General features: G+C 42.6%; 1 protein-coding gene across 1 annotated transcript; it reads left to right on the forward strand.

The window, feature by feature from the left end:
* The first annotated feature begins 14,173 nt into the window (after positions 1 to 14,173).
* Positions 14,174 to 20,894, forward strand: RFC2 (replication factor C subunit 2). Its single transcript, XM_005154345.3, has 11 exons — positions 14,174 to 14,343; positions 15,337 to 15,406; positions 16,129 to 16,170; positions 16,544 to 16,650; positions 17,035 to 17,136; positions 17,535 to 17,635; positions 18,309 to 18,466; positions 18,836 to 18,901; positions 19,357 to 19,437; positions 19,784 to 19,897; positions 20,581 to 20,894. The coding sequence occupies exons 1-11, from the start codon at positions 14,228 to 14,230 to the stop codon at positions 20,689 to 20,691; spliced, it is 1,068 nt and encodes a 355-aa protein (XP_005154402.2). The 5' UTR covers positions 14,174 to 14,227; the 3' UTR covers positions 20,692 to 20,894.
* Positions 20,895 to 23,911: the final 3,017 nt, after the last annotated feature.

A 23,911-nucleotide genomic window follows, 5' to 3' on the forward strand; every position in this document is an offset into this window, starting at 1 on the left:
TGGGAGAAACAAGATTAAAGCAGTGATTACAGAGCTGCAGAAAAAACTTCTTATCTTGAGGATCAGTGACTGCTTAGGCCTCACCCATTCTAGGCCAAGCCTGAAGTTCAGAAACCTCATGTAAACACCTTTTAACTCATTACGGTCTTACACAGTTGCAATGATTCAGACAAGTGGTTCCATGTTTTCAGGTATTTGTTGTCCAGTCAAGAGCCACTGCAAAGCCTCTAATACCCAGCAGATTCTGTTGTATCTCCTTAGGTGAAACCTCTCATCTATCTTTAGACATCTGTACCCAAGCCAGCTGTCTAGACTTCTTATATAATGAGTGCAGAGGAACAGGCACTGGGGTGGAATTCCCTCATCATATTGCAAACATCTAAACTGGCTTAATTGCTCTCTAACAACACTCACTTCCATCCATGAATTACAGGGGTAGTCAAGAATTAGGCCAAATGAGATGTTTAAAGTTAAGTGATATGTATTCCACTCATCTTCCTTCCAGAAATGCTCAGCACAGCTGGTGATGCTGATTTGGGTGCACGTAGATCAGATGTGTGATGGGTACGTTCTTGTCTGAAGGGCTGACTTTGTGCTGTTTCACTTGAAAGAAATGAGACTGTTGGCCAGGATTCAACACAGGCAAGATCTGGCTCCAGGACCCTTCAGGGAATCACACACAGCTTGTACAGTGTGATGGAAAGTGCTCTGAAGGAAGGCCTTTCTGCCTGGCTGACTGCTGTGTGTTCCTACACACTCGTTAACATAAAAGAAACTGTGGGTGGAAATACATTGAGGGATCATGGTAGTTCTCATTAATTATGAGGATCAAGAGGAGTTCTTACTGCTTTTTTAGTGTATTTCCTATACTGAAATTAGTGCATTAACTGTTACTTAAACTTCAGCCATCAGTATAATTTAATCATTAGCACAGTCTGGTTACTATTGTTCTACATTTTTCAAGTAAACTACCTTGCTGCAGTAGCAGTGACTGAGGAATGTGGGACAGCACTCCTCACAGATGCAAGACAATGAAATGGACCACACTGCAGGGTCAAAGAAATAGGGTGATTTTCATCAGAAAGACTGTTTCCTATCCAGGAACCCAAAGGCTAGTGGATTTTCAGAGAAATTCAGCATCTACTAAGTGGAGACCTTCTGAAATTCTCTTCTCTGATACCATATTTGTCCAAATTACTTACAGAAGACCACAGTGGAAGAGGAGAACTTGGAATAGCTGTTTTTTAAAGGCAAAGCTGCAGCCTGTTTTATGAATCCTTTGGTAATTCTCTGTATCCCCCCCATGTAGCCCAGTGTAACCCCAGAAAAATACAAGGAAACAAAGATCACTCAGAATGGGGCAACTGCGTTTTCCAGTTGCCAAAGCATCATGTACACCAGCACCAGTCATTTGCAAATCATCCAAGCTCTGTCTCTGTGCGTTGCAAATCAAGATTCCTTTGGCTCACATACTATTTTTCATTGTATGACAAAAATTATTCCCCTCTGCTGCTGCTGCTCCAAGTATATGCCACTGGATCCTTCTCACTGTTGCTGGGGGTGTGAAGATTTATTGTTTTCTCTAACCTTATGGAACAGGGTTGGTAACAAATTGGAGCCAGCCTGTACTTTATGGGGAGAAAAAAGGAACCTATTTTCCCTGTTGTTTGGGTCCTGACACAAATACTTCTTCAGAGCAAGTAGAAGCACCAGATGTTTTCTACCAGAGCTATAGAATGTGCAGTGGCAAGGGAGTTTTTTCCTGTGCATGAACTGGAGTGTGTTAGAAGATCAAAGATGAGGGATGGGAGCCAGGAAGAAAAAAACTTCCTATCTGTGCTTAGAACTTGAAAAGAGATTTCAATACCTGCAACTGAAGCTACATTTATTGGAGGAAGGGAGGGAAATGAGCTGCAATTTCAGCACTTAGAGAAAAGCCAGACCTTTAAAATGCCTTCAGCAGGCAATGTATGGAAGTGGTTTGGACAACTGGCCTGACTATGGGCACTGACCACTGAAACATCCAGTGCTGCCACTTTGGTTTCTTAGCCTTTAATTCTCCAGAAAAGCAAGGCTATCCCCAAAACAGGCACCGACACTGTAATTTAACAGTGGGCATGTTCTCCCAGAAGATCCCAAAGCCCACAAGAAACATTCTTTGTAACTATTTTCAGATGAGGAAATTGAATCATAAAGACATTTATGTGACTTACAGTCCCATAAGCTCCAGTTACTAAAGTAGCTGATAAGCTGGCTGCCCCCAGCCAGCTTTGCAGACTGGGTGAGACTTTGGTGGCTCCATACAGAGGTGTGGAATATTAGCAGTCTTCATGTGCTAGGCAGAAGGAGAACGGAAAAGGTAGGAGGTAATTGACAGTACAGCTAGCTGCCCTCCACTGCCTGCAACATATATGTGTTTTGCATTAAGGAGAGGCTTCAGCCAAAGACCCTGACCCACCTCAGTGAAATACCACAGTAATGAGCACAATATAAATAAGTAGCTGAAACCCCACAGCACATCTTCTTTTGGCACTGCTGCAGAGGAAAGGGCTGCTATCCTGGCTACAGGATGGGAATTAAACTGCATTTTGTTATCTTACCACCAAAATGTCCACTTGCAGCAGAAGCTTTTCTAGTCCAGAGGAACTACCTTCCATGTGCTGGAATTTCAGTTTTCCATCATAATATTTTTCCTATTCAACCATCCACTGGTCCCAGCTGTCATTTTTCAGTATGACATTAGAAAGTTTAAGGAATCCATATGATGTCTTTATAAAAAGGAGGTTATTTCTTTCTGCTGAAATAATACATCCTGTAGCAAGATGGCCCAACTGACCTCACTCATTAACTGGATATTGCTGCAGTCATTGCCAGGTGGAAGGAGCAGTCATGACTCCCCCAAATCCCAGCCTTACTCAAATGGATAGATAAAGGTTGACAATGCCTGATCTTTGCCAGGTGTTCATTTTCATTTTAGAATATTTATTACAGTAGAACCTTTTTAGTGTGGATTTTGTCTGTCAAATGCTAGGACATAACCCAGATCCAGGAACTTACGCACACGGCTTCAGTTTCCTGCCAATTTAGTTTTAGAATTGCACTACAGAAATTGTATTATGTTCCAATAAGGAAGAATCACCATGAGGATGTTGACATTGTGGCTTTCCATAGAGCACTGTATAGACACCTGACAACTGGACTCTAATCTAGTTTCTGAGTTTACTGCTGGTATCAAATGGAAACTCCCTCCATCTCAACAACTGTTTTCATTCACAGTGAAATGACCAATGATACCAATCTGATCTGTAATCGCTTTAGCTGACCAGACCAAATGTGGAAGGTACACATTAAAATAGCTTATGCTGCCTACTCTAATATTTGGCTAAGTCCTAAATACTCACAGACAAGCTCACCGAATGCTGCAAATGCTCAGAACTGACAACTAGCTCTGATCTTCTGGGTGCACTACAGTCACTAACCCGACAGTCCTCATAGTGCCTTTAAAGCACAGGCTTACTCCAGTCCATAACTAAAAGCAAGCAGACACATAAGAACTGTGTAGAGAAACGGGATGTAGGAATTATGCCCAATACCCCTGATAAGACTGCATTTTCCTCTCTGCAAATGCCAGGGCTCATAAAATCAGAGAATCCCAGACTAGTTTGTGTTAGAAGGGACCCTAAAGCTCATCCAGTTGAGCTCCCTGCCATGGGCAGGGACACCTTGCACTAGACCAGGTTGCTTCAAGCCCCATCCAGCCTGGCCTTGAACACTGCCAGGGATGAAGCAGCCACTCCAGACAAGGCAAATGTACTATATGCATCTTGGATTTGGCTGGTAGAAAATGCCAATGTGTTAGCTGCGAAGGTAGAAAAGAAAGAAAGGAAAGGAGTTACATTTTGTGTTCTTTTACCCTCTTTAGAAGAAACAGAATCTGAGGAGTGTGGCAACAAACATAAAGTTAACAAGTGGAAAACTACAATTAAGGTAAATGAACCTGTGGAACTCAATGCCAGAATCTAATTAAGATAATTATATTGCAGTAGTATCTATGTTAATTCTAATTAGAATAAGAAAGTATGAAACAATCCTCAACTCTTGATGAAAAATAAACACCTCTGAACTGATTCTATAATTGCTTGGCATTACCCTTAAGGCTTGACTCTGTTTTCTTGGAGCCTGTGATAACTGTCAGCTTCCTAGAGGCGATGTTCACTTGAACTTGCTTCTGGTCTGTTCCAGTAGGTAATTTGCCTGGACCTTTCATTTTATATTCTCTGCAATACCTCTAAAAATGCTTGTAGCAAAAGAACAGAAACAGCAGATTACTGAGATATTTATTGAAGAAAGTAAACAAGAAATTAATAAAGGGAATTTTTTGTGAAAACCACTTAAAAAGATGAATTAAGCTGTGGCACACCCATCCAGCATGCAGACTGTATGTAGAGCTAAAGATATGAAGACATATGCAAACTGGGCTTAAAATGTCATGGAAACAGCTGCCCTCCCAACAGACTGAAAATTCATTTCCCTGTATGCAGGCAAGTACGTCAGAAACCCACCCACTCTCATCTATACCTCCGTGCCATACCAAAAGCTATGATATTTAAGCAGACTATAAATACTGACCCCAAACCCCCTAACAATTCATCAAATCTTCTTGTTTGATTGTTTTTGGGTTTTGGGGTTTTTTTTTTTCAAGTGGGCTTGTTTTAAGAGATTATCAATACTTTGTGACATCAAGGTTGTAAAACAAAGCCATGACCGTATTGCAATTCCAGAGAAAACTGCCTGGAGGATGATATACTGCAGTGACCTTCAGGTTCCAATAGTTAAGGAGCTGAAGTCTTGATTTCCCCCCTTACAACCCCCAGCTCATGCAGCTCCCCCTTCACAGGGCTGCCGTGACTGATGTGGGGAAGAACAGCCAAGGGGATGTGTAATGCAGGGTTCTGCCCTCAGTTGTTTCCATAGGAAATAAAGAGGATATTAGCTGTTAACCCCTGTAAACAGCACTTCAAACTTGCAGGACCGTTTCACTCTCCCTATCCCCACACTGCCAAAACCCCCATATTGCTACATTTATAGATCAGTTTGTGTACCTGCTAGATCTACAAGTACATAAGCAGGTCCATCTGAGCAGCAGATGAAACAAAAACCTTGTTGGATTCGCTCCATCACTGCTGCCTTGAGACTATATTGAGAGCTGTGGAGTACATCAAAAATATTGTAAACCTGTATCATAGAAGCAGACAGAAGGGTGAAATATTCCCCTTGTACCAGTGTGGCTTGAAGGAGGTGGGTGTCATTCCCAACACAAAACAAGACCTGTCCCACAATCACTTTGGCATTTGTTTTCATGGGAACTCTGCCTGCAGACTGCCAAAGCCATGGGCTCAGCTGGGCTGGGCTGGGCTGCCACCCAGCTCTGCTGGAAGCTGCTCTCTGCAGTGTAAGATGATTTGCAATCATTTTCCACCTCCACAACCCTCTAGTCTACAGCAGCCATTTGAGAAAGATGAGGTTTGTCACCCATTGCAATGAGAACACATTCGAGCACCCAGTGCCGGGAAGCACATTTTGCTCACAGTCTGATGATTTCAATAGGGAACTGAGGCCCCAAGGTTAGTAAAAGTCTTAAGTGCAGGTTTAACTTCACGTGTGGGAGCAATTCCCATGAAATTAGATCAGACACATCATGAAAGTTAACTCCATACCACTGTTGTACTGTGGCTTGCAGGTGCACAGCCCCCATCGGGATCAGGCCTTTCCCTGATTGATTTGAAGCAGCAGAACACAGGTAAAATGGGATACCATTAGAGACAGTACTAAGCTCTTAGTTTGTAAATCCTTTGTTTCTTAAAAAAAGATCCACTTTGCAGATTTTTCCAATTCTATTCCTGCCTTTCACCCTCTTTTCCAGCTGCATAAGGAAGTCAAATGTCTTGCTCAAGGTTACACTGACTGATGTACTGGGAAAACAAAGGCTATTTCTGGCAGCTGAGATGTCTTTTCAATCATTCATTTCCATAAAATTCTAGTTCTAGTAAACCAGGTTATAACCTACAATTTACACCTGATGAGGTGCATCTAGTTCATCTGTACTGCTTTCACTCAGTGTGCATGTATGCACATGACATTCTGTAGCACTTTATAGTGAGGTTATTTTCAATAAGTAATAATAATATTTCCATTCTGAGATGAAATTTGCTAAGCACAGTTGTGTATGTTACAATACACTAAAATACGGGATGTTCACAAAGGCCATTTTGCTGTTTTCTGCTTTTATTGTATCAAACTTTCCCATCCACTAACGGTTAAGCTCAATGAAGTATCTCCCTGATAAACCATAGAAGCAAACCCGTTTGTATAGCTGCTATATATTAATTTTACAACAAAGATTATGTGTGCAGCTCTGTCTTTATTCCACTCCAACACGTCTCCTAAGCTGAGGTATTGAGTGCAGGTGGCATTTACATTACTGTATCATCTATTTACAGGAGATGAACTCCTGAGAGGCAGAGAGAGCCAACAGCTCAAGCCCAGCTCCTTTTCACCCTAATGACAGTACATGAGATTTTCTGGCCTTCCAGCACCTTCATCACCTGATGTCAGTATGCATTTCAGAAGACTGTTAACTAGGAATTCACTGATCAAAGAGGGCTGTCTCTGAAGAACCGTATAATCACAGGGAACTTACGGCCCACTCAATTCATATAGCCCTATCTGCTTGTGAAGCAACTTGCCCCATTAAGAATCTTCCTATAGTGCAGCAATAAACAGTGCCTTTCTTTAATAACAACTGAAATACTGAACAAATAACTTAAACAATTGCATTTGATTCATTTTAGCACCCAGAGAAATGGGTGAAGTAACCAAATAACCACAAAATAACCATTGTAGGGGTGGGGGAATCTATGTTTCAGGTGTAGAGATTTAAATTACTATTTTTTAATGTATAAGATGTTTTTCTAAGCTACTGGTCTATTTCTTTTCAACCAAACAAATCTATATAGTGTCATACATGCCCTGCATGTACAAACATGTAAATACTCGCATATAGATATGTTCTTTAACATGCCTAAAACCTGTGCAAATGTAGCTGTGTAAGCAATGAGAGGAAAAAGTCCGTTGTATTCAATACAGTGGACAAAGGCCACATTGTAGGCCAAAACTCTCTATTCTTGGGCAAGACATTAAAAACCACCCTGTTTCAGTTTCACCACCAGTATACTGGCAGTTATCTTTTCACCAGCAAACGTGCTGCCTGGATGAATAGAGTTTTTAATCATTCACTTAAAGATTCTATCAAAATATCACTAGTAAGCGTACATGCAGAATTGGAAAGCTAAATCCTTACTATAAAAGCACAGTTATATCTAGCAAACTGGCTTGTTCTAGGCTGGGAGGAGTAATGAATTCAGGCTACATTAAGAGAATGATTGAGAGGGAATGGTGTAGCAGTCAGTTGCTGTTCTCAGCTCTGGTACCAATCTAACAGTCAAAAGCAATACCGGCATGAAAAGCTTTGCTTGGTGAACTGGAAATCTCCAAGAAAAATGGTGTTTAGGGAGATGAGAGTTCCAAATCCCAGGAAGAACATTCTAAATATTTCCATGGGTAAACAACACATTCCTATTCACTCATGTTTAAGAAAGTGGCATTTGACACCCCTTCACCTCATCCATTTAGTTCTGTCTTCAAAGTATGGGAGCACAAGTACAGTCACTAAGAGGATAAATGCTATTATTTAACATTATTATTTGCATATCATGTCTACTAAATCTGAACAAGATGCCACAACAAGACAAGCTGCAAGAAAAGCAGAAAAATTAAGCTAATGCAAAACAATCCTGATAAACTGTGGGAATCAAGCTGTGATTCAGCTAAAACAAGTGATTGTACAACTACATTCATCTGGATGAGTAAAAAAAGGGGGGAAGGGGAGAACACCAGGGAAATACCCACTGGTTACAAGCGACTGAAAGCTGACCACCAGCCAGTGATCCGCTCTGAGGGAAAGATAAATTGTGGATAATTTCAGTTCAAACTGAAACACTGAAATTCCTCAGTTACAAACCACTTGAAACAAGGTATTACACAGCCAGCTGTGCCTCAGGACTAGCTCCAAACAGCACAGTTCACACTGGAACCAGTCACCAGGCTAAAAACCCTGGAGCTGTTTCCAGTCTCCCTGCCTACGAGGGCGGAGGCATCAGCAACCACAGCAATAACGAGCAATGGCCACACCAGCTCGCAGTGGTGTCCTCCCTCCGTGGCTCCATGAGAACAGCTCATCTTTTATGCACGAAGAACAAGGCCTCTGGAGGTCAAAGCAAGAAAACAGGAAGTAAATATATCTTGGGGGCACTGGGTTACAAGCTGGAGAGTGTCCAGGACATCACAAAAGGGAGGCGTGGGTGAAGGAGGGAAGTGTGAAAGCCCTCTTCCTACCAGCCTTCCTGCTATGGGAGGAAGGAGGATTACACAGGGCAAAGCCCACCCTGCATGTCCTGTATGGTGACGCAGTGCAGAAGGGCTCAAACTCAGCTAGGATCCCTCTGAGGTTTGGTATGGAGAGGCTGCTCTTTACCTGAAGAACTCGGAGCAACAGATTATGGAAATGGCTGGAGTAATCTCTCTTCCCACTTTCCACTCTTCTCTCTCATCCAAAACCTATGTCACCCTAATGGAACTTCTGTTTGTACCTTCAAGACAAGAGAACACTTCAGATCAGGGTAAGCACCTACCTTGGAAGAGATCTTGTCTTTCCATATAGCCAGACAGCCTGCTTCCGTTTCCAATTGCCCCCAATAACAAAGACCACTCTTAATATCACTAGAGAAACAACCTCATGCAATCCTTCACTTTCCTGAGAAGACCAACAAGAAGCTGCAGATGTCATGTCAGCCACTAACTGGAGAAAGGGAAGTGTCCTATAAACTCTAATTCAAACCATCCATCTCCTCACTGCTCAAACTTAACACAGCACTGGCTGTTCTTATTCCATATGCCTCACCAACAGGGCTGGCTGTTCCTGAACTCAGGACACTATAGCAAGACCTTTCCAAGAAACTTGAACTCCTTGCATATTTCTGGAATCTGCAGGGAAGGAAAGAAGCTACCTATTATTGCTGACAGACTTCCTAAAAATGACACATGCAGGGGAAGTTTTCTGTCTTGAAAAAAATCACAGAAAAAATGTAGCATTTAGATTAATATCCATCCTTCACTGTTTTAATTCCTGTCTAATGAATATTAGCCCTCAAATACCATCCCTGCAGGGCTGAGCAAATAAGAAACAAGTCATAGCAGAGCAGTGAGAATGAAGGGTAGGGGGAAACCCACACATCAGGAGAAGCAGAAAAATGTGCCTTGGGAAGAAGCAGCCAACATTCATTTAATAATGCCAAAGTTTTATGTGCAAAGCTTTCCTGGGTGGCAGTAAAACATATGGAGTAATAATGGCATGTGGTGGGATTAGATTAAAAAAAAAAGAATATATAACATGTTTTTTATGGCAGAGGGATGAGGGGAGGAAGAAAAAATTCTTTATCAGTGCAAGCATTACTTAAAATTACTGCTGTAGAAAGAAATTTTAAGATCAACAAACCCCCCTAAAATCTGCCCCTAAATTAAATCCTGGTTTTACTCAAGTTGGTGGGAGTTTTCTCCTGCACTGCAGGTTTTTCTTCATCAAGATCCGTTCTCTTATGCAAGGAAGTCCCAGCAAGGCATTCGCTGCTGCAGGATGCTCTTATCAGCTACATTTGGCAGCAGAAGTCATGCACACAATCACTTCACAGCTTCCCCAGTGAAAAGGGGTAGACCACGAAGGCAGCCACTTGTGCAAACAGAGCCCTGCTACAGTCACTATTGGTGATAAGATCCTGACTTGGAGGAGAAAAGGCACTGTACTGCCCCACACCTGCCCCAAAGCTGTGGGTGCAAGCAGCCGAGTGCTCAGGGTGCTTGTTACAAGGAGAAAAGCATGACAAGCACAAAGGATCGTGCCTCTCTCCCACACCTTCAGCTTTATCAAGTGTTCGTAGCCAACAGCATCTAGAAATTCTGGCATCAAGAAAGATGTATGCTTCAAGGATTTGCCTTTTTCTTTTGCAGACAGAAGAGAAATTCTAGGAGAAAGTCTGTTCTGGCTGTCACGGGTGACCCTCTGTGGCTTTTAACACAAGTGTCCATACTCCCTCTACTGTCTAAAGCTGTAACCACACGTCTGGACTTGTCCTGGTCACTTGTTCTCTATTATGTGCTTAAAAAACCTCAAAGAAATGAAATTTCAATTTCGTTGTGAGTCTTAAGCGGCCAAAGGGTAGGAGATCAGGACCAGCAGGTCACTGCTCCCAAATCCTTTTCTTGTAACCTAGTGTAAAGTACTGGACAAATTCTAATCTGTTCCTCAACACACCCATAAAAATAACAATAAAGCTTCTCTGGCTTAAAATTACAGCAATCTAAATACACTCTTTTAAGTATTTTCAGGTGCTTATAGAAAAGAATTGGAAACATAGTCAACATTAGAGTCTCCTGGTAGCAATAAACTGAAATTGATCTTTCCATCACTACAGTTTCCAGTCTGTGACTTGCATCGCTTCTAGCAGTATGGATTTCCTAAGTGCAGACTAAGGTGGTGTGCTGCTGAGAATTCCTTGTGACAGCATTAGAAAAACATTTAAAGGTATTTAATGCAAATGTAAAAAGCAGTGAGATGCCATAAACAAAAGTGCTCTGGTAACAGGGCAGGCAGATGTCAAGCTGTATTTACCCAGTGTGCTCACGTGGGCTGCCACTGTCTCTGCAGCTATGGAGATGCTAACCGGAAAGAAAAGATGAGGCAGTGGATGGGGAAAGAAACTCTGAGGTGGCAGTGTGCTGGTGGAGAGAGGATTATATTCAGGGAGAGCTATTATATTTAGGGAAAAAAAAAAACAAAAATGGCACATATAACATTAGCTCAGATCAGCACAACTGTACCCCTGAGGGATATTCTACAGACAGCCATATGGAGAATGGATGGATGGATGTTAATGGATGGATGCTACAAGAACAAATTAATACTTTACATATAGTGACAGTATCACCCCTGGTTTTGCTCTAGAGCTCAAGTACAGCAGCTGTGTAGGAACCAGAGCCCCTTTCAGACTGGGTACAGACACATCAAGCCCACAAAACCACCTAATATAGTGATGCCTTATTTCATAAAGCACCAGTCCAGCCTCCCTTTGACTACCTCATCCCTACTTTCACTCCTGGTATTTGTACAGCTTTGCTTTATGCTTTCATCCTCAGTGAATGCAAGAGAAAATGGTCTGTAGCATCAGAATTCATCCCACCGTTTCCAACCTAATTGTGTGAAAGGCAGAGTGTGAACAGGGAACAACCTCAGAGGGGACTGTGGGCTCCGCATTTCCCTGGCAGCAAGACCATCTGTGCTACATGACCTACTTGTGTCTGCTGAACAACAGCACACTGCAATAGAAGGTGACAGCTTTAACTGCAACTGCAGGGCTGGTGGGGATAGGGCATGGACAGCCAAAGAGCTCTGCACTTCTCTTAACACTGTAATTTAAGATCTTAGCCCCTGGTCTTCTAGACCTGCTGGATAATGTATATTAGCGTCAGCCCTAACAACAATGGTAAGCTGAACTCACAGATTTAACCCAAAAGCAAAATGACCTTGAATACTGAACAGTTCTCCCCTCCCTCCCAAAACCACTTTATGTAAGGAATTTTTGATTACTTATCTGTACTGAATATGCAGTACAGATACATACTTTTCACTAATGATTGCCCAGTTTCCTCTCTTGTGCTTTATTTCTATTGCCTTCTGGATTTTACACCTCACAACCCCTATCATAAATTCATCACCCTTGCTCTTCACTGTCTTCAACTACTGCCTCGCTTTTAATATCTTCACTGATTTCAACTTCTTGTTCAAACTCAAAACAAGCTACCCTCAGTTTCACCAAACACAGCACGCAAACCAGCAATTATTTTGTCACAACTTCTGCATTTACCCAACCCTCTCACACAACCTCTTGCATTGAGCTTCAGTTTTCCTGTAAAGGCTAGACCATGAGCCCTTGACTGGAGCTGAGCTAAGAAGAACCTACATGTGGTCTTTAAAGAACATATTCCCTACATGGAGCACATGCAGCTGGGACTACATCGCTCCTGGGATGATCACAGCATCACGATTTATTTCTCTGATGGTGATCTCCATAACTAGTAGTAGATGCTGTTTGAATACACTCAAAAGGCACATTCCCCTTCCTTAGTAAATCATGAGAAGAAAATAAAGCCTTTATCTGTACTCTATACTGATCAGAAATACTTAGTAAGCTTTTTCTATATATCTTTTGGGGTGGGAGGGAGACAGGTCAGAAAGAATAAACTTACATTCAGGATTATTCTTCTTTCAGGATAATCCAGTACATCTGCATGCATGTGTATTTGAGCACTGTTGATCACACATCAAAAGAGTTCTGCCACTTCAGCACTGAATTTGGAATTCATTTCATCCTGGATGTATCCTTTGACCTCAGCAGACAGATTACAATAATAAAAGCAGTTCAGATTTTGGGACAGAAGGGCTTTAAAACTTTCAGGTGATGTCTGCCTATCCACCTGCCCCACATCCCTATCAACATTGCTGTGCCTTCAATAAATACTTGTTCTATGTTTGGTAAATGCCAGAACCACTGCAAGAAGTTACTGCCTACACAAGGAAAAAGACCATACTCCAAAAAAACACCTACTGCAACTGATGAGCAGGAACATATCACAAAATCTGTCATCAGGCTCTCTGCAACAATTCACAAGAATAGTCCTTCTTACTTGTCCTTTGGGTGCTTATCTGTAGCAATCCTACACATATAGTGGGAGAATTAATGCTGGCCAGGAAAATTATATCTTATCTACAGGCTGCTACTTCCTAAGCAGCGTAACAACTGTTTAATCTGGCAAGAAACCAAAGCATGTCCAGTGTGCTGTGCTGACAGACTGTAATGAGCAGCAGTGCTGTGCAGCTGCAGTATTTCACTGTCTCATGTAGGGTTCTGCTGAGCACTGCAGTAAGTTAAATCCAAAAGCAAGATTAACACAGTGAGTTTGAGGCATTACAGGCACAATGTATTCATCTGGTATATGTGCTAGTCTGAATACTGAATAAAAAAGCCAACTGTCTCACCCTCAGATGCACATAACTGCAGTGTTATTTAATTTTCTACTTTACCTCCAATCGAGGCAAAGTTAATCCACAGTTAATTCAGCCAGACAAGTAAAGGCTGCAGTCCACTTACAATTTCACCCTTACATAATGCTTATTCTAAAACCAGTAGGAACAATGTACAGCTATTCATAGAAATAAATATGCAAAACAAGACTAAAGCACTGACCTGCCTACATACAAATTCGGCTATGAGACTGCACTTTGCATAACAGAAACTTCACCCTCCAGAGTTTTAGAGCGTTGTGAGAAACTCCATCACTGTCAGGCTACAGGCAGAACCAGTTCTACAGGCTGAAGGCAATGCTCCCATCTGCCAATGCTCACAGGCCAACCTCAAAACCCCAACCCGCACTGACAGCAACACTGGAATGCTAACGTTGTGGGAAGTGGTAGGTACCTTATAAAGCATCACCCCTCACACAGGGCTTCAGATATGCGCCATTCCGAGTTGCTGCCTCATACTGATCTTAAATTAGGAACACTTTCCAAGGAATCAAACTGAAGTACAGATCCTCTGCTTACTGACCTAACACAAATGCAATTGGTTATGTGGAGCAGAAGCAAAGCTTAAAGATGTACCAAGGGGCCAACTCCTGAAACCAACAGTCTGGGGATAAACAAATTCGAACATGTTACCTACCTTGCCTAAAAGACAATTACTGGCCTTTACTTAGGTGGAAAGGAACACGTATGCTTGATAAATAGCACTAGAACTACACACACAGTATTTTGTAATAATTTGTTCTCATTTTATAGGGAAAATAAAGGCAACTAGCAGCACAATCAGCGGTTTAGACCCGTGCAGTGTAAACATTGCTGTGTTTATAAATTACCTTAACCAGAGGCCAGGCCACGAACACCGGCCCCCTCAGGCGGCCTTCGCCATCCCGCCCCGCGAGAGGCGGGCCCGCTAGAGCGGCCCTCCCCTCAGGGAGGCGGAAGGGAAGCAAGGGCCGGCCTGGGCGAGCTGCTGCCGCCATGGAGGTGACGACGGCGGAGGACGAGAAGGCCGGGCCATCGGCCGGCGAGAAGCGGAGCTCGTCCGCCGGCCCAGGAGCCGCCTCTGCTGGCAGCGGCCACCATGACCTGCCCTGGTGAGCAGCAACAGACCCGGCGGCCATGGAGCCTGCGGCAGGCACCAGAGAGCGGGCGGCAGGGCCGAGGGCGCGCTGCCATTGGTGCAGAGCGCGGCGGGAGGCGGGGCCTGGCGGCGAATAGCCTATGGGGTGAGAGGGGGGCGGTGCGTGCTGTTGGCGGGAAGGCGGGGGCTGGAGGCGCTCCATGGGGCCTGCTTGCTAAGGGAGTCGCTTAGGCCGGAGCCGGCCCCGGTCCCGGTCCAAGGCAGGCCTCGGCGCTTGGGGTCTGACCCGGCAATGGGGGCCCCTCGCAGCCGTGAGGGCTCTGCTGCATTCGGTAACATGCCCAGGCCCGTAGTGGGCAGCCTATGATGGACAGAGAGTGATCCCATCCGGCCCGTTCAGCTCTGCCTTGTGGTGGTCGTGAGAGAGCACACAGGGCGGCATGTCCGCTTATCGCTGGTGTGGGACTGAGGCGCCAGACTCGTGTCGAGCTGGTTTTCTCTTCCTTTTAAATAATAATGGGAGTAAAACAAACTTTCCGGAATTTATGTTGTGAAATGCTGTGCTTTGCAGATAGGGGAGGCCCTGCAACCTTTGCACTGAAGACACATTAAGTCAGCTTTGTCCTATGCTATTATAGAATCCCAGACTGGTTTGAGTTGGAAGGGACCTTAAAGCTCATCCAGCTCCAACCCCTGACACGGGCAGGGACCCCTTCCACTGGAGCAGCTGCTCCAAGCCCCTGTGTCCAACCTGGCCTTGAGCACTGCCAGGGATGGGGCAGCCACAGCTTCTCTGGGCACCCTGTGCCAGCGCCTCAGCACCCTCACATGAAGTACTTTGCCTAATGGCTCACTTAAATCTACTGTCTTTGAGCTTAACGCCATTATCTTAACTATATTACCTATCTAACTTAACTATTTTGACATAACCCTCCTTTCCTGCAATGCAAAGCACTACTAAAGCTTGATTAGATGTGCTGAAGTGTGCAGGGTTTTATTTTTACAGGGTGGAAAAATACAGACCCATGAAACTATGTGAAATAGTTGGAAATGAAGATACTGTGAGCAGACTTGAGGTGTGTATCTGTCTCTTTATGTTTTATGGCTTAGCTCAAGAAAGATAATTCTGCATAAATCCATAGACTGGTAAAAGCACTTTTGTATTTTTAACTCCATACTTGAGTGTGTGGGAAAAAAACCTTCCATTTTACTTAAGAAATTACACATTTTAGGACATGTTTGATTGGTGTCCTAAGGAAATATGCCTTCTTTAATTGGGCTGTTGTTTAAATTGACCCTGTTTTGATACAACTTAGAAAATCTGTAGTAGTGATAATAATATTGTTTAAATGAATAATATAATTTTTATATATTACAATAATATATAAAAATATAATTTATATATACAATATATATCATTTATATAATAACAGAAAGAAACAATCTTTTTTTCTGCAAGAAAAGTATTTTCAGTGACAAATCAGTTTGTGAACACTGTTAAGAGAAAACTTACACTAGCAAGCATAAAATTAAAACAGATGCAAAGGACGGGCAACAGTACTAAAGGCCTGTGGGATTAAGTGCATTTAAGTTTTTCCATATTATTCTAGGGACTGACTTCTAATAGTTCAATTAAAAAAGCAAACATCCCAAACACAAAAGCAGCAAAGTTAAGAAATATGAAAACAGGGAAAAAAAGCAGCATGTTTCTATGCTTAAAATAGAACAGAATTGGATCTGTTCCTTCCATTTCTATTTCTTCTATATTTTCCTGTAATTTCTTATCATTCTTTCACAGGTTTTTGCAAAAGAGGGGAATGTGCCAAATATTATAATTGCTGTAAGTATTTCTGCCTTCTACTGTATTTCACTGTGTTAGCCCTGGTTGCGGGAGCCTCTCAGTATAGATCTGTGTTGTGCCTGAATGTATTGGTAAGAGAGATGTTGATTGCACAGTCATGGAGCAATGTTCTTGGCAGAATACACAAGTAAACAACCTGCTGGTAAAAACCAGCATGGCCCTCAGGTGCTATTGAACCATGTCCTGTGTTTCTGTCCCCTGCTGGAGGCAGGATCATGAACTCTGGCAGCCTTTAGTCTGATGTTCTCTCTGCAGTTCCTCTGCTGTAGCTGTTTTCAATGTCTGGGGAGCACTGTAGAGAGTACAGCTTATAAAATGACATTAAATTTACCAGCAACTATTGCATTTTTAGGGCCCTCCAGGAACAGGTAAAACCACCAGTATCCTCTGCTTGGCTCGTGCTCTGCTTGGTCCTGCATTAAAGGATGCTGTTTTGGAGCTGAATGCCTCAAATGACAGGTGAGAATAAGTAAAAGTTATCAAGCTTTTAATGGAGAAGCAAATACCCATATTTATATTTGAGCTCATGCCAGCTTGGTTGCTATAGTAAGGCCTCTAGCACTTATTTCAGTGCAGGTTTTCCAACTGAAAGCTGGGCAGTCTTTGGTGTCCTTTTTCAAAACCTTCAGGAATGAGGATTATTGGTGTTTAAATCTGAATCCATTAGGGCGTCTGGCTTACAACATGGTTTCACAGCAGTTACACTGGCACAGCTGAAGGGGCAGGAGCAAACAGTGGGAGAACAGGGAGCTCAGGAGCCCTTCAGCCACTGTGGCTGCTGAATAAAATCTTTTCATGTAATTTCATCCAACTGATCATGAATCACTTGATTTATTCTTCCAGAGGTATTGATGTTGTGAGAAACAAAATCAAAATGTTTGCCCAGCAAAAGGTCACTCTTCCAAAAGGTCGGCATAAAATAATCATCCTAGATGAAGCAGACAGGTATGTTGTTTTGTTCTTGACCTCAGCTCTGATGTGAATGAGTTGCATCTGCCCTGTTACAGAGTTGCTCTCTTGGGTGCTTCTATCAGGCTATCAAAACCAATCTGTTAGGAAATAAATATGCACTGAACAGTATTGTTAAGAGATTGTTCATATCAAGCAGAGATCATTGGTTTAAGGGAGATACTGAGTATTGCATGTGAGTTTTATAGAGGTCTCAATGACTACCTGCACTGTGGGGTGATTTGTTCACATGACTACCAAAAGCTGCTTCATTTATCAAGCCAGAATATCAACTAATATATAAAGCACTGTTTAATATCAGTAAACTCTGATGCTTGTATAAAAATATAAGTCACTAAAGGGCAGAATCTGTCCTAACTCCTTTTCTCCCCCAGCATGACAGATGGAGCACAGCAAGCACTGAGAAGAACTATGGAAATATACTCCAAAACAACGCGCTTTGCACTTGCCTGCAATGCCTCTGACAAAATCATAGGTAACATGCTGCTAGTCCCTGGGTTGTTTGTTGCATGTTCTCTGTGCTGGTGGCTGACTTCCAGAGCAGTTTTCAGACATACCTTGGACCTGCTCATTACAAGAAACCATGGATGGTACTTCTGGAAAATCAACCCACCCGTACCATACAGTTAACCCTCTGAACAGCTGCTTTTGATGGATAGTGCTGTGCATGACCACAGAAGCAGATTTCTCATACTTGGGGCTTGATCTCCATCCAACTCTGCTACAGTTTAAGATGTTTGATGTATTGTTTACTGGGTATTGAACTCCTTTTATTGTCCTTCTTGAAACGTAATCTTTAAGTTTGCCTATATGCTAACACGTTGTAGACCTTTAGACTTTTCTTGTTTAGCTATCAAAATAACATGATAAACATACACATTGAAAAAACCAGGAGCTGAGGTTCATATATATTGCACATGTCTACGAAAACTCAAGTAGCACATTTGGGCTCAAGTGAAGAACTGTAACAATTGTATATGCTTAAGGACGTGCTATATTCCATTTGGAGCTGGCATGTTTTTCTTTAAGGGAAGATGAATGAAGAGTTGGAAACTGAGATAGCTTCTTCCAAGATGAAAACAAATGGATTTTGGGGAGGGGAGAGCATTGCAAAAAGAGAAATTCTAATTATACATCTCTATCTTTAGAACCTATCCAGTCCCGGTGTGCAGTGCTGCGTTACACCAAGCTGACAGATGCACAAATCCTTGCAAGGCTACTGAAAATTGTTGAGAAAGAGGATGTACCGTATACAGATGATGGACTAGAAGCCATTATCTTCACAGCCCAAGGAGACATGAGACAGGTAAAAGAAGAAAGGCAATGAAACAGAAAGGCTTCTGTTTAAAGTAAAAACAACCCTTTGAATCTGTGGCTTTCAATGATTTATCGTTGGAGATGTAAAGCAAAGGGGATGTGACCTGTGGCACAGAAGTGACTAAACTATTTGATTTTGTGAAGTGTTAAGGTGGATCTGCTCCTGAAAAGTGTGTTGGTGGGAACTGGATACCAAAGTTTTGGCAAGAAACAAGTCTGTGTGCATCTGTGGTTTGCTCTCTTGCTTAATTGAAAACTGCTTATTTGGTATCATTACGTGACCTGTTTCAGCCTGTGGAGCGGATTGAGATGTAGAGCACTTCAGAAAATAAATGAAGTCTTGTTTTTATTTTCACAGGCATTAAACAACTTACAGTCCACATATTCTGGATTTGGCTTTATAAACAGTGAAAATGTCTTTAAGGTTAGTAATACTGAAGCCAGTGGTGCTAGAAGTTTAGTACTACAGCTGCGTGAGAACTACCATCAGATAGCTAAGCCGGTGCTTTGCCAGTTTGCAGACAGCACTGTGCATGTAGGAACTACAGCATTAGGCTGTAAAAAAAGTGCATGTGCCTTTTGAAAAGGAAGAACGTGCTTGCAGTCCCTGATGGCAGGCATGTCTGAGACTCTGTGGCTTTCCAGATCTCTCAAAGCACACAAATCACATAACTGCTGGGAAATTTCAGTGATAACTTTTGAATCTATTACTCAGGTGCTTGTGAGTCTGCTGTAGCAGGATGGCTGAAAAGTCATCTTCTGTATTATAGAATGTGTCTGATTTGGTACTTCAACTGTATACAAAATTGGTGAAAATAACAGAGATAGAGTGCAGAGTCTCACAATATTTCCGATTTCCAATATTTCTTCCCAATATAGGTATGTGACGAACCTCATCCTCTGCTTGTGAAAGAAATGATACAACACTGCATCAATGCAAATATTGATGAAGCGTACAAGGTTGGTTTTCAGGCCTTGTGTTGGCTTACACACTTTTTCTCCATAGAATTCTTGTTTTCCATTGAAGAATTCACAATATGTGTTGGTTTTTTTAAGATAGGAGCAATGCCACATAGATAAGGTGATGAATTAAATCCTTTCTTATGCAGGGATTTGTTCAGATGAGTAAACCCACAAGCTAAAAAGCAAGTTGTATTGAAATTACTTGCTAAACAGTTGATACTAAATCATCTGATGAACAGTACATACAGTTCCAGTAGCAATATTCAGCTGTTCCAAAAGTGAATAGACTTGACTCACCTGGGAAGTTTTGCAGATAAATGAGGGATTATTCTTGTCTGCACAGATTCTTGCCCACCTGTGGCGACTTGGATACGCTCCAGAAGATGTGATTGGCAACATCTTCCGTGTGTGTAAAACCTATCAAATGCCAGAATATCTGAAACTGGAATTTATCAAGGTTAGTACTAACATACTAGTGTTAGCATGGGGTCTGGTGGGGTCTTCTGGGCCTTGAGAAGAGGATATCCTGAGGGGCAGCCTCAGGGTTTTTCAGTTTGAGATTTCCTATATATTAGTGTGAAAAAGGTGTTTCTTAACTCATTACTTTCTTTCCCACTCTGCATCATCAGTTTGTCAGTAAGAATGGTCACATGAAGTTTAACGTCTGACCACCCATGGAAGCATCAAAAGTCACCTTAGTGATCAGCTAGGATTAATATAAAATGTAATGCTGGCTGAATTTATTATGTATATCAAAGCCTCAGATAATTCCTTGAGAACTTTCCTGAAGCTCATAGCTGATTCTAGTCAAAGAGATAATACTAAACTATAATACTATTATATTAACAGCCAATTGACAAATAACAAATCTGGTTTAATGGAAACACTCTTCATATTTAAAACCTGTACTCAAACATCTGTACCTTGCTTCTTATAAAAGGAGTGGGGAAATACAGGCTTTGATTTAAAAGAAAACCCAAAGGTATGCTAGCTGTTTTACAAGAGAAGATGCACTTCTCTGAAGTCTCTATGACTTAAAGTTGGTCTCTTAGCAGTAAGAGGTATGTTCTGTTTAGCCATTAGTTGTACTATACATAGACTGGGGGAGGAAACAGAATTTTACAATGTCTTTATCACCAGGAAGTCGGATATACTCATATGAAGATAACAGAAGGGGTGAACTCACTTTTACAAATGGCTGGGCTGCTGGCAAGGCTGTGTCAGAAGACTGCAGCCCCTGCAGCAAGTTAGATACTTCACTGAGCTGAAGCTTGTGTTCCAGAGAGTGAAGGCCTGGTGTGCAAGGTCAGCAGCTCTGCATGTGTCCTCAGTCCTGCAAGCAGAGAGCCTGGTCCCTCAGTTTCACTGACTCACAAACAAATAACCAGCTTCTATTGTAAAAATGTTTTGTACTTTTTTTACTTAGACCAATAAAGCTTTACCATTTACTTTAACCCAAGAACTCTTTCATTTTATAACTGAGGTGGAAGAGAGGCCTGTGACAGTCCAGAGCAATAAGGTCTGTGGTACACTCAGCAAAACTGCTGATGTCAGCAATACAAAGACCTAACAGCAGGAGAAACAAAGACTGAATGGCGTTGTTAGTGATTACACTTAGAGCCTGGTGAGGAGTGGTCTTACCGAGACCAAGAAGGAAAAACTTTGGCACAAAATAAGACATTTAATGAAGTTATAAGGAGAGCAGTAGCATTCCTGGGGTGCTGTTCATGGGCTGTGGGTAAGGAAGAGACTTTCACCAAGCACACAGGAGAAATTTTACACATTTCTTAATATATTTTGGATATTCCTTTAGAAATCTTTTAAAAACTTACCAAATTCTGGGATGCTCTTTGTTTGAGTGTCCTTTTCTGTTCTTGCTTGTCCACGTTAGGTAACGTCATTTCACTATAGTTTCAGCATACCAAAAAGCTACAGCATCATGCTTTCTTGTCTGTTCTGTTTTGGAAACCACCTTGCCAGTGCAGATGAGCAATAAAGCATGAAGAGCAGAGTGAAAGCAGATATAAATTGAATTTGACCACCTCCATATCAGATGCCAGATGTGTGTCTCCAAGCAGAGCCATCTTAATATAATTAAGCACATTCTACTTGCAGCAGTCAAACAGAACACAGTAGAGGTACAAGTTTTGGGTGCCTGAACTTCCCCCTACTCATCCTGTTGACATTTTCCACCCCAAATACTGAATTGCCCACACCACAGCTGCGTCACTGCCAAACTGATCTTCACTGCAGTGTCAGTTTTGGGCTTCAGCCCAAAGCCCAGCCCCTGCTCCAAGGTAGAGGCTGCGTGCTCCCTCCCTTTCTCTGACTCTGCCACAAGGGTTTGGCAGAGCCCAAAGACAAGCTTATTTAATCCAAAGTGCAGGAGAGCAAGTTAAGTGGCAGCTAAAGCACTGGCACATTTGAGCTTGTTCCAAAATGGAATAAAGCAAAGAAGCTCTTAGAATAATGGATGCAATAATCAGAAGTACATTTTTCCTTCACTAGATATATATTGGACTTACCTTTTGATTCTCAGCCAGTGAATTGTCACTACTAGAACAAACACTGTTAAATACATCACTAATAATTTAGTATGAAGGGGCTTAAGCTGACGAGTTCTCTACAGATGCAGAAACTGAAATCAGGCACATTTAAAGAGCAAGTCATTTTTCTCTGGCTGTACATCACAGCCAGCCTACCCTGTCTTTGCTCTCTAGTTCAGTATGTTCATGGCTGAACAGGGGAAGAAGAAGGTACTGCAAAGTTTCATAAAATACCTAAAGGTGTATTGGGAGGGCTCACGAGGCTGGGTCTTGCCCCCCTGGATGTACTTACAGTCCTGCTCAGGCATCATCTGCTCTGCTGTGCTGGTGCCAGCAGAAGGGTGAGAAACGTGCAGGGTCTGTTCCTACCTGGTGTGAGTGGGTTTCTTCTCAACTGTATTAGAGTCATAGAATCATTTTGGTTAGAAAAGACCTTTAAGATCAAGTCCAACCATTACCCAAGCACTGCCAAGCCCACCACTAAATTGTCTCTCAGCACCACATCTACAAGTCCATTAAATCCCTCCAGGGATGGTGACTCCATCATTGCCCTGAGCAGCTTGTTCTGGTGCTTGACAGCCCTTTAAGTGAAGATATTTTTCCTAATATCCAAACTACACTTCTGGTGCAACTTGAGGCCATTTCAGTAGCTGCATTTCACAGCTCCAGTTTGGAACCAGCTCTCGTTTGGGCTAATCCTTTGCTGCACTGTGGTATTAATCATACTTTTCCTAAGAAGAGTACTGTCAGCCCAAGAGGCCACCAACACAGGCTGTTCTACCAAAGGCGGCTGCTCACCCCCCTCTCTGAGGGCAGAGCTTCTGCTTTCCAGCAGCTGGCTCAGCTTCCCCAGTTCCATTCAAGAGATGCACCAGCAGTGCCAAAACTACTTCTCTAATGCATCTTAAATTGAAAACAGGAAGTGAATTGCTCACTTGGCTGCCTACCTAGCGTGAGGAGAGAGCTACATGTACCCAGGGGAGATGTCATCTCTCCTTGTGTTACGTTCTGACAGTACAGGCTCTGGCAGATGTGGCTGAGCACCAGAAGTCCTCACTCACCTAAAATGTCCTGGAAGGACAGTGTGTTAGTGAACACACTCACATACACATACCCAGTACAAGCAAAATCCATAAGGTTTTTAAGAACACAACTGTAATCAATGCAATGAAAGTTCCTGTACAGCCCCTGGGTATCTTTCAGCATAATGAGGTGACTGGCTGAAAAGCACTTGAGAAGCTTTACAAAGCTGAGAACAGATTTACTCCTGGCTGCAACTGGCTGTTCTGGAGGGACGCAATGGGGGGAATTGCTCAGACTCCCAGTAAGACAAGGGAAGATGCTGCAGACCCAGCTCCTGCCCTGCCTTCTTCGGCTCCACAGGTTTCAAACTCAGGTTTGGCAATGGAGGAACCTTATACCAGGAAAATATGTTTAGTGTAATCCATATCCCTGCTTCGCAAGGCAGTAAACCTTGCACTGTAGTGTTCACCTAACAGCTAGAACTTTCTGGGAGCTCTCTAGCTGGGTCTATGAAAGCATGCCAAGGATCTTCTACTGCTGCTAATCTCCTAATCATTTAATGGCTCCCTCCAGTTAGGAGATGAATCAGCAGTAGGTGTAACATCACTGCACATCACTGGGAACGGAGCTCATCCTTCCCCTCCAGCAAAAATGCCACAGACTGCAGCACTTCATGGAAAAAGCAGGAGCTTCTTTGGGTGCTGAGTTAGTCACCATGGATGAACCAGTGGTGACAACATCATGGCCCTGGAAGCAGGAACAAATACATTCGTAGGAGCTACAAGGCTTCTGCTAAGCCAGACTCCAACCTTCCTGCTGTTTCAATGCACAAACTAGCCACCCATGATCTAGACATACAGCCAAGTCATTTGCAGCAGGAAGCAGCTGACATCCCCTTCTCC

Source organism: Melopsittacus undulatus, chromosome 13 (genome assembly GCF_012275295.1).
Source record: "Melopsittacus undulatus isolate bMelUnd1 chromosome 13, bMelUnd1.mat.Z, whole genome shotgun sequence".
Lineage (NCBI taxonomy): Eukaryota > Metazoa > Chordata > Aves > Psittaciformes > Psittaculidae > Melopsittacus > Melopsittacus undulatus.

What these genes read in the sequence shown, in the direction of transcription:
- RFC2 (XM_005154345.3), top strand. Translation starts at nt 14,228, where the DNA reads ATGGAGGTGACGACGGCGGAGGACGAGAAGGCCGGGCCATCGGCCGGC. An exon ending in TGCCAAATATTATAATTGCT is followed by an intron (nt 16,171 to 16,543) that starts GTAAGTATTTCT and finishes TTGCATTTTTAG; the next exon opens with GGCCCTCCAGGAACAGGTAA. An exon ending in ACAGTGAAAATGTCTTTAAG is followed by an intron (nt 18,902 to 19,356) that starts GTTAGTAATACT and finishes TTCCCAATATAG; the next exon opens with GTATGTGACGAACCTCATCC.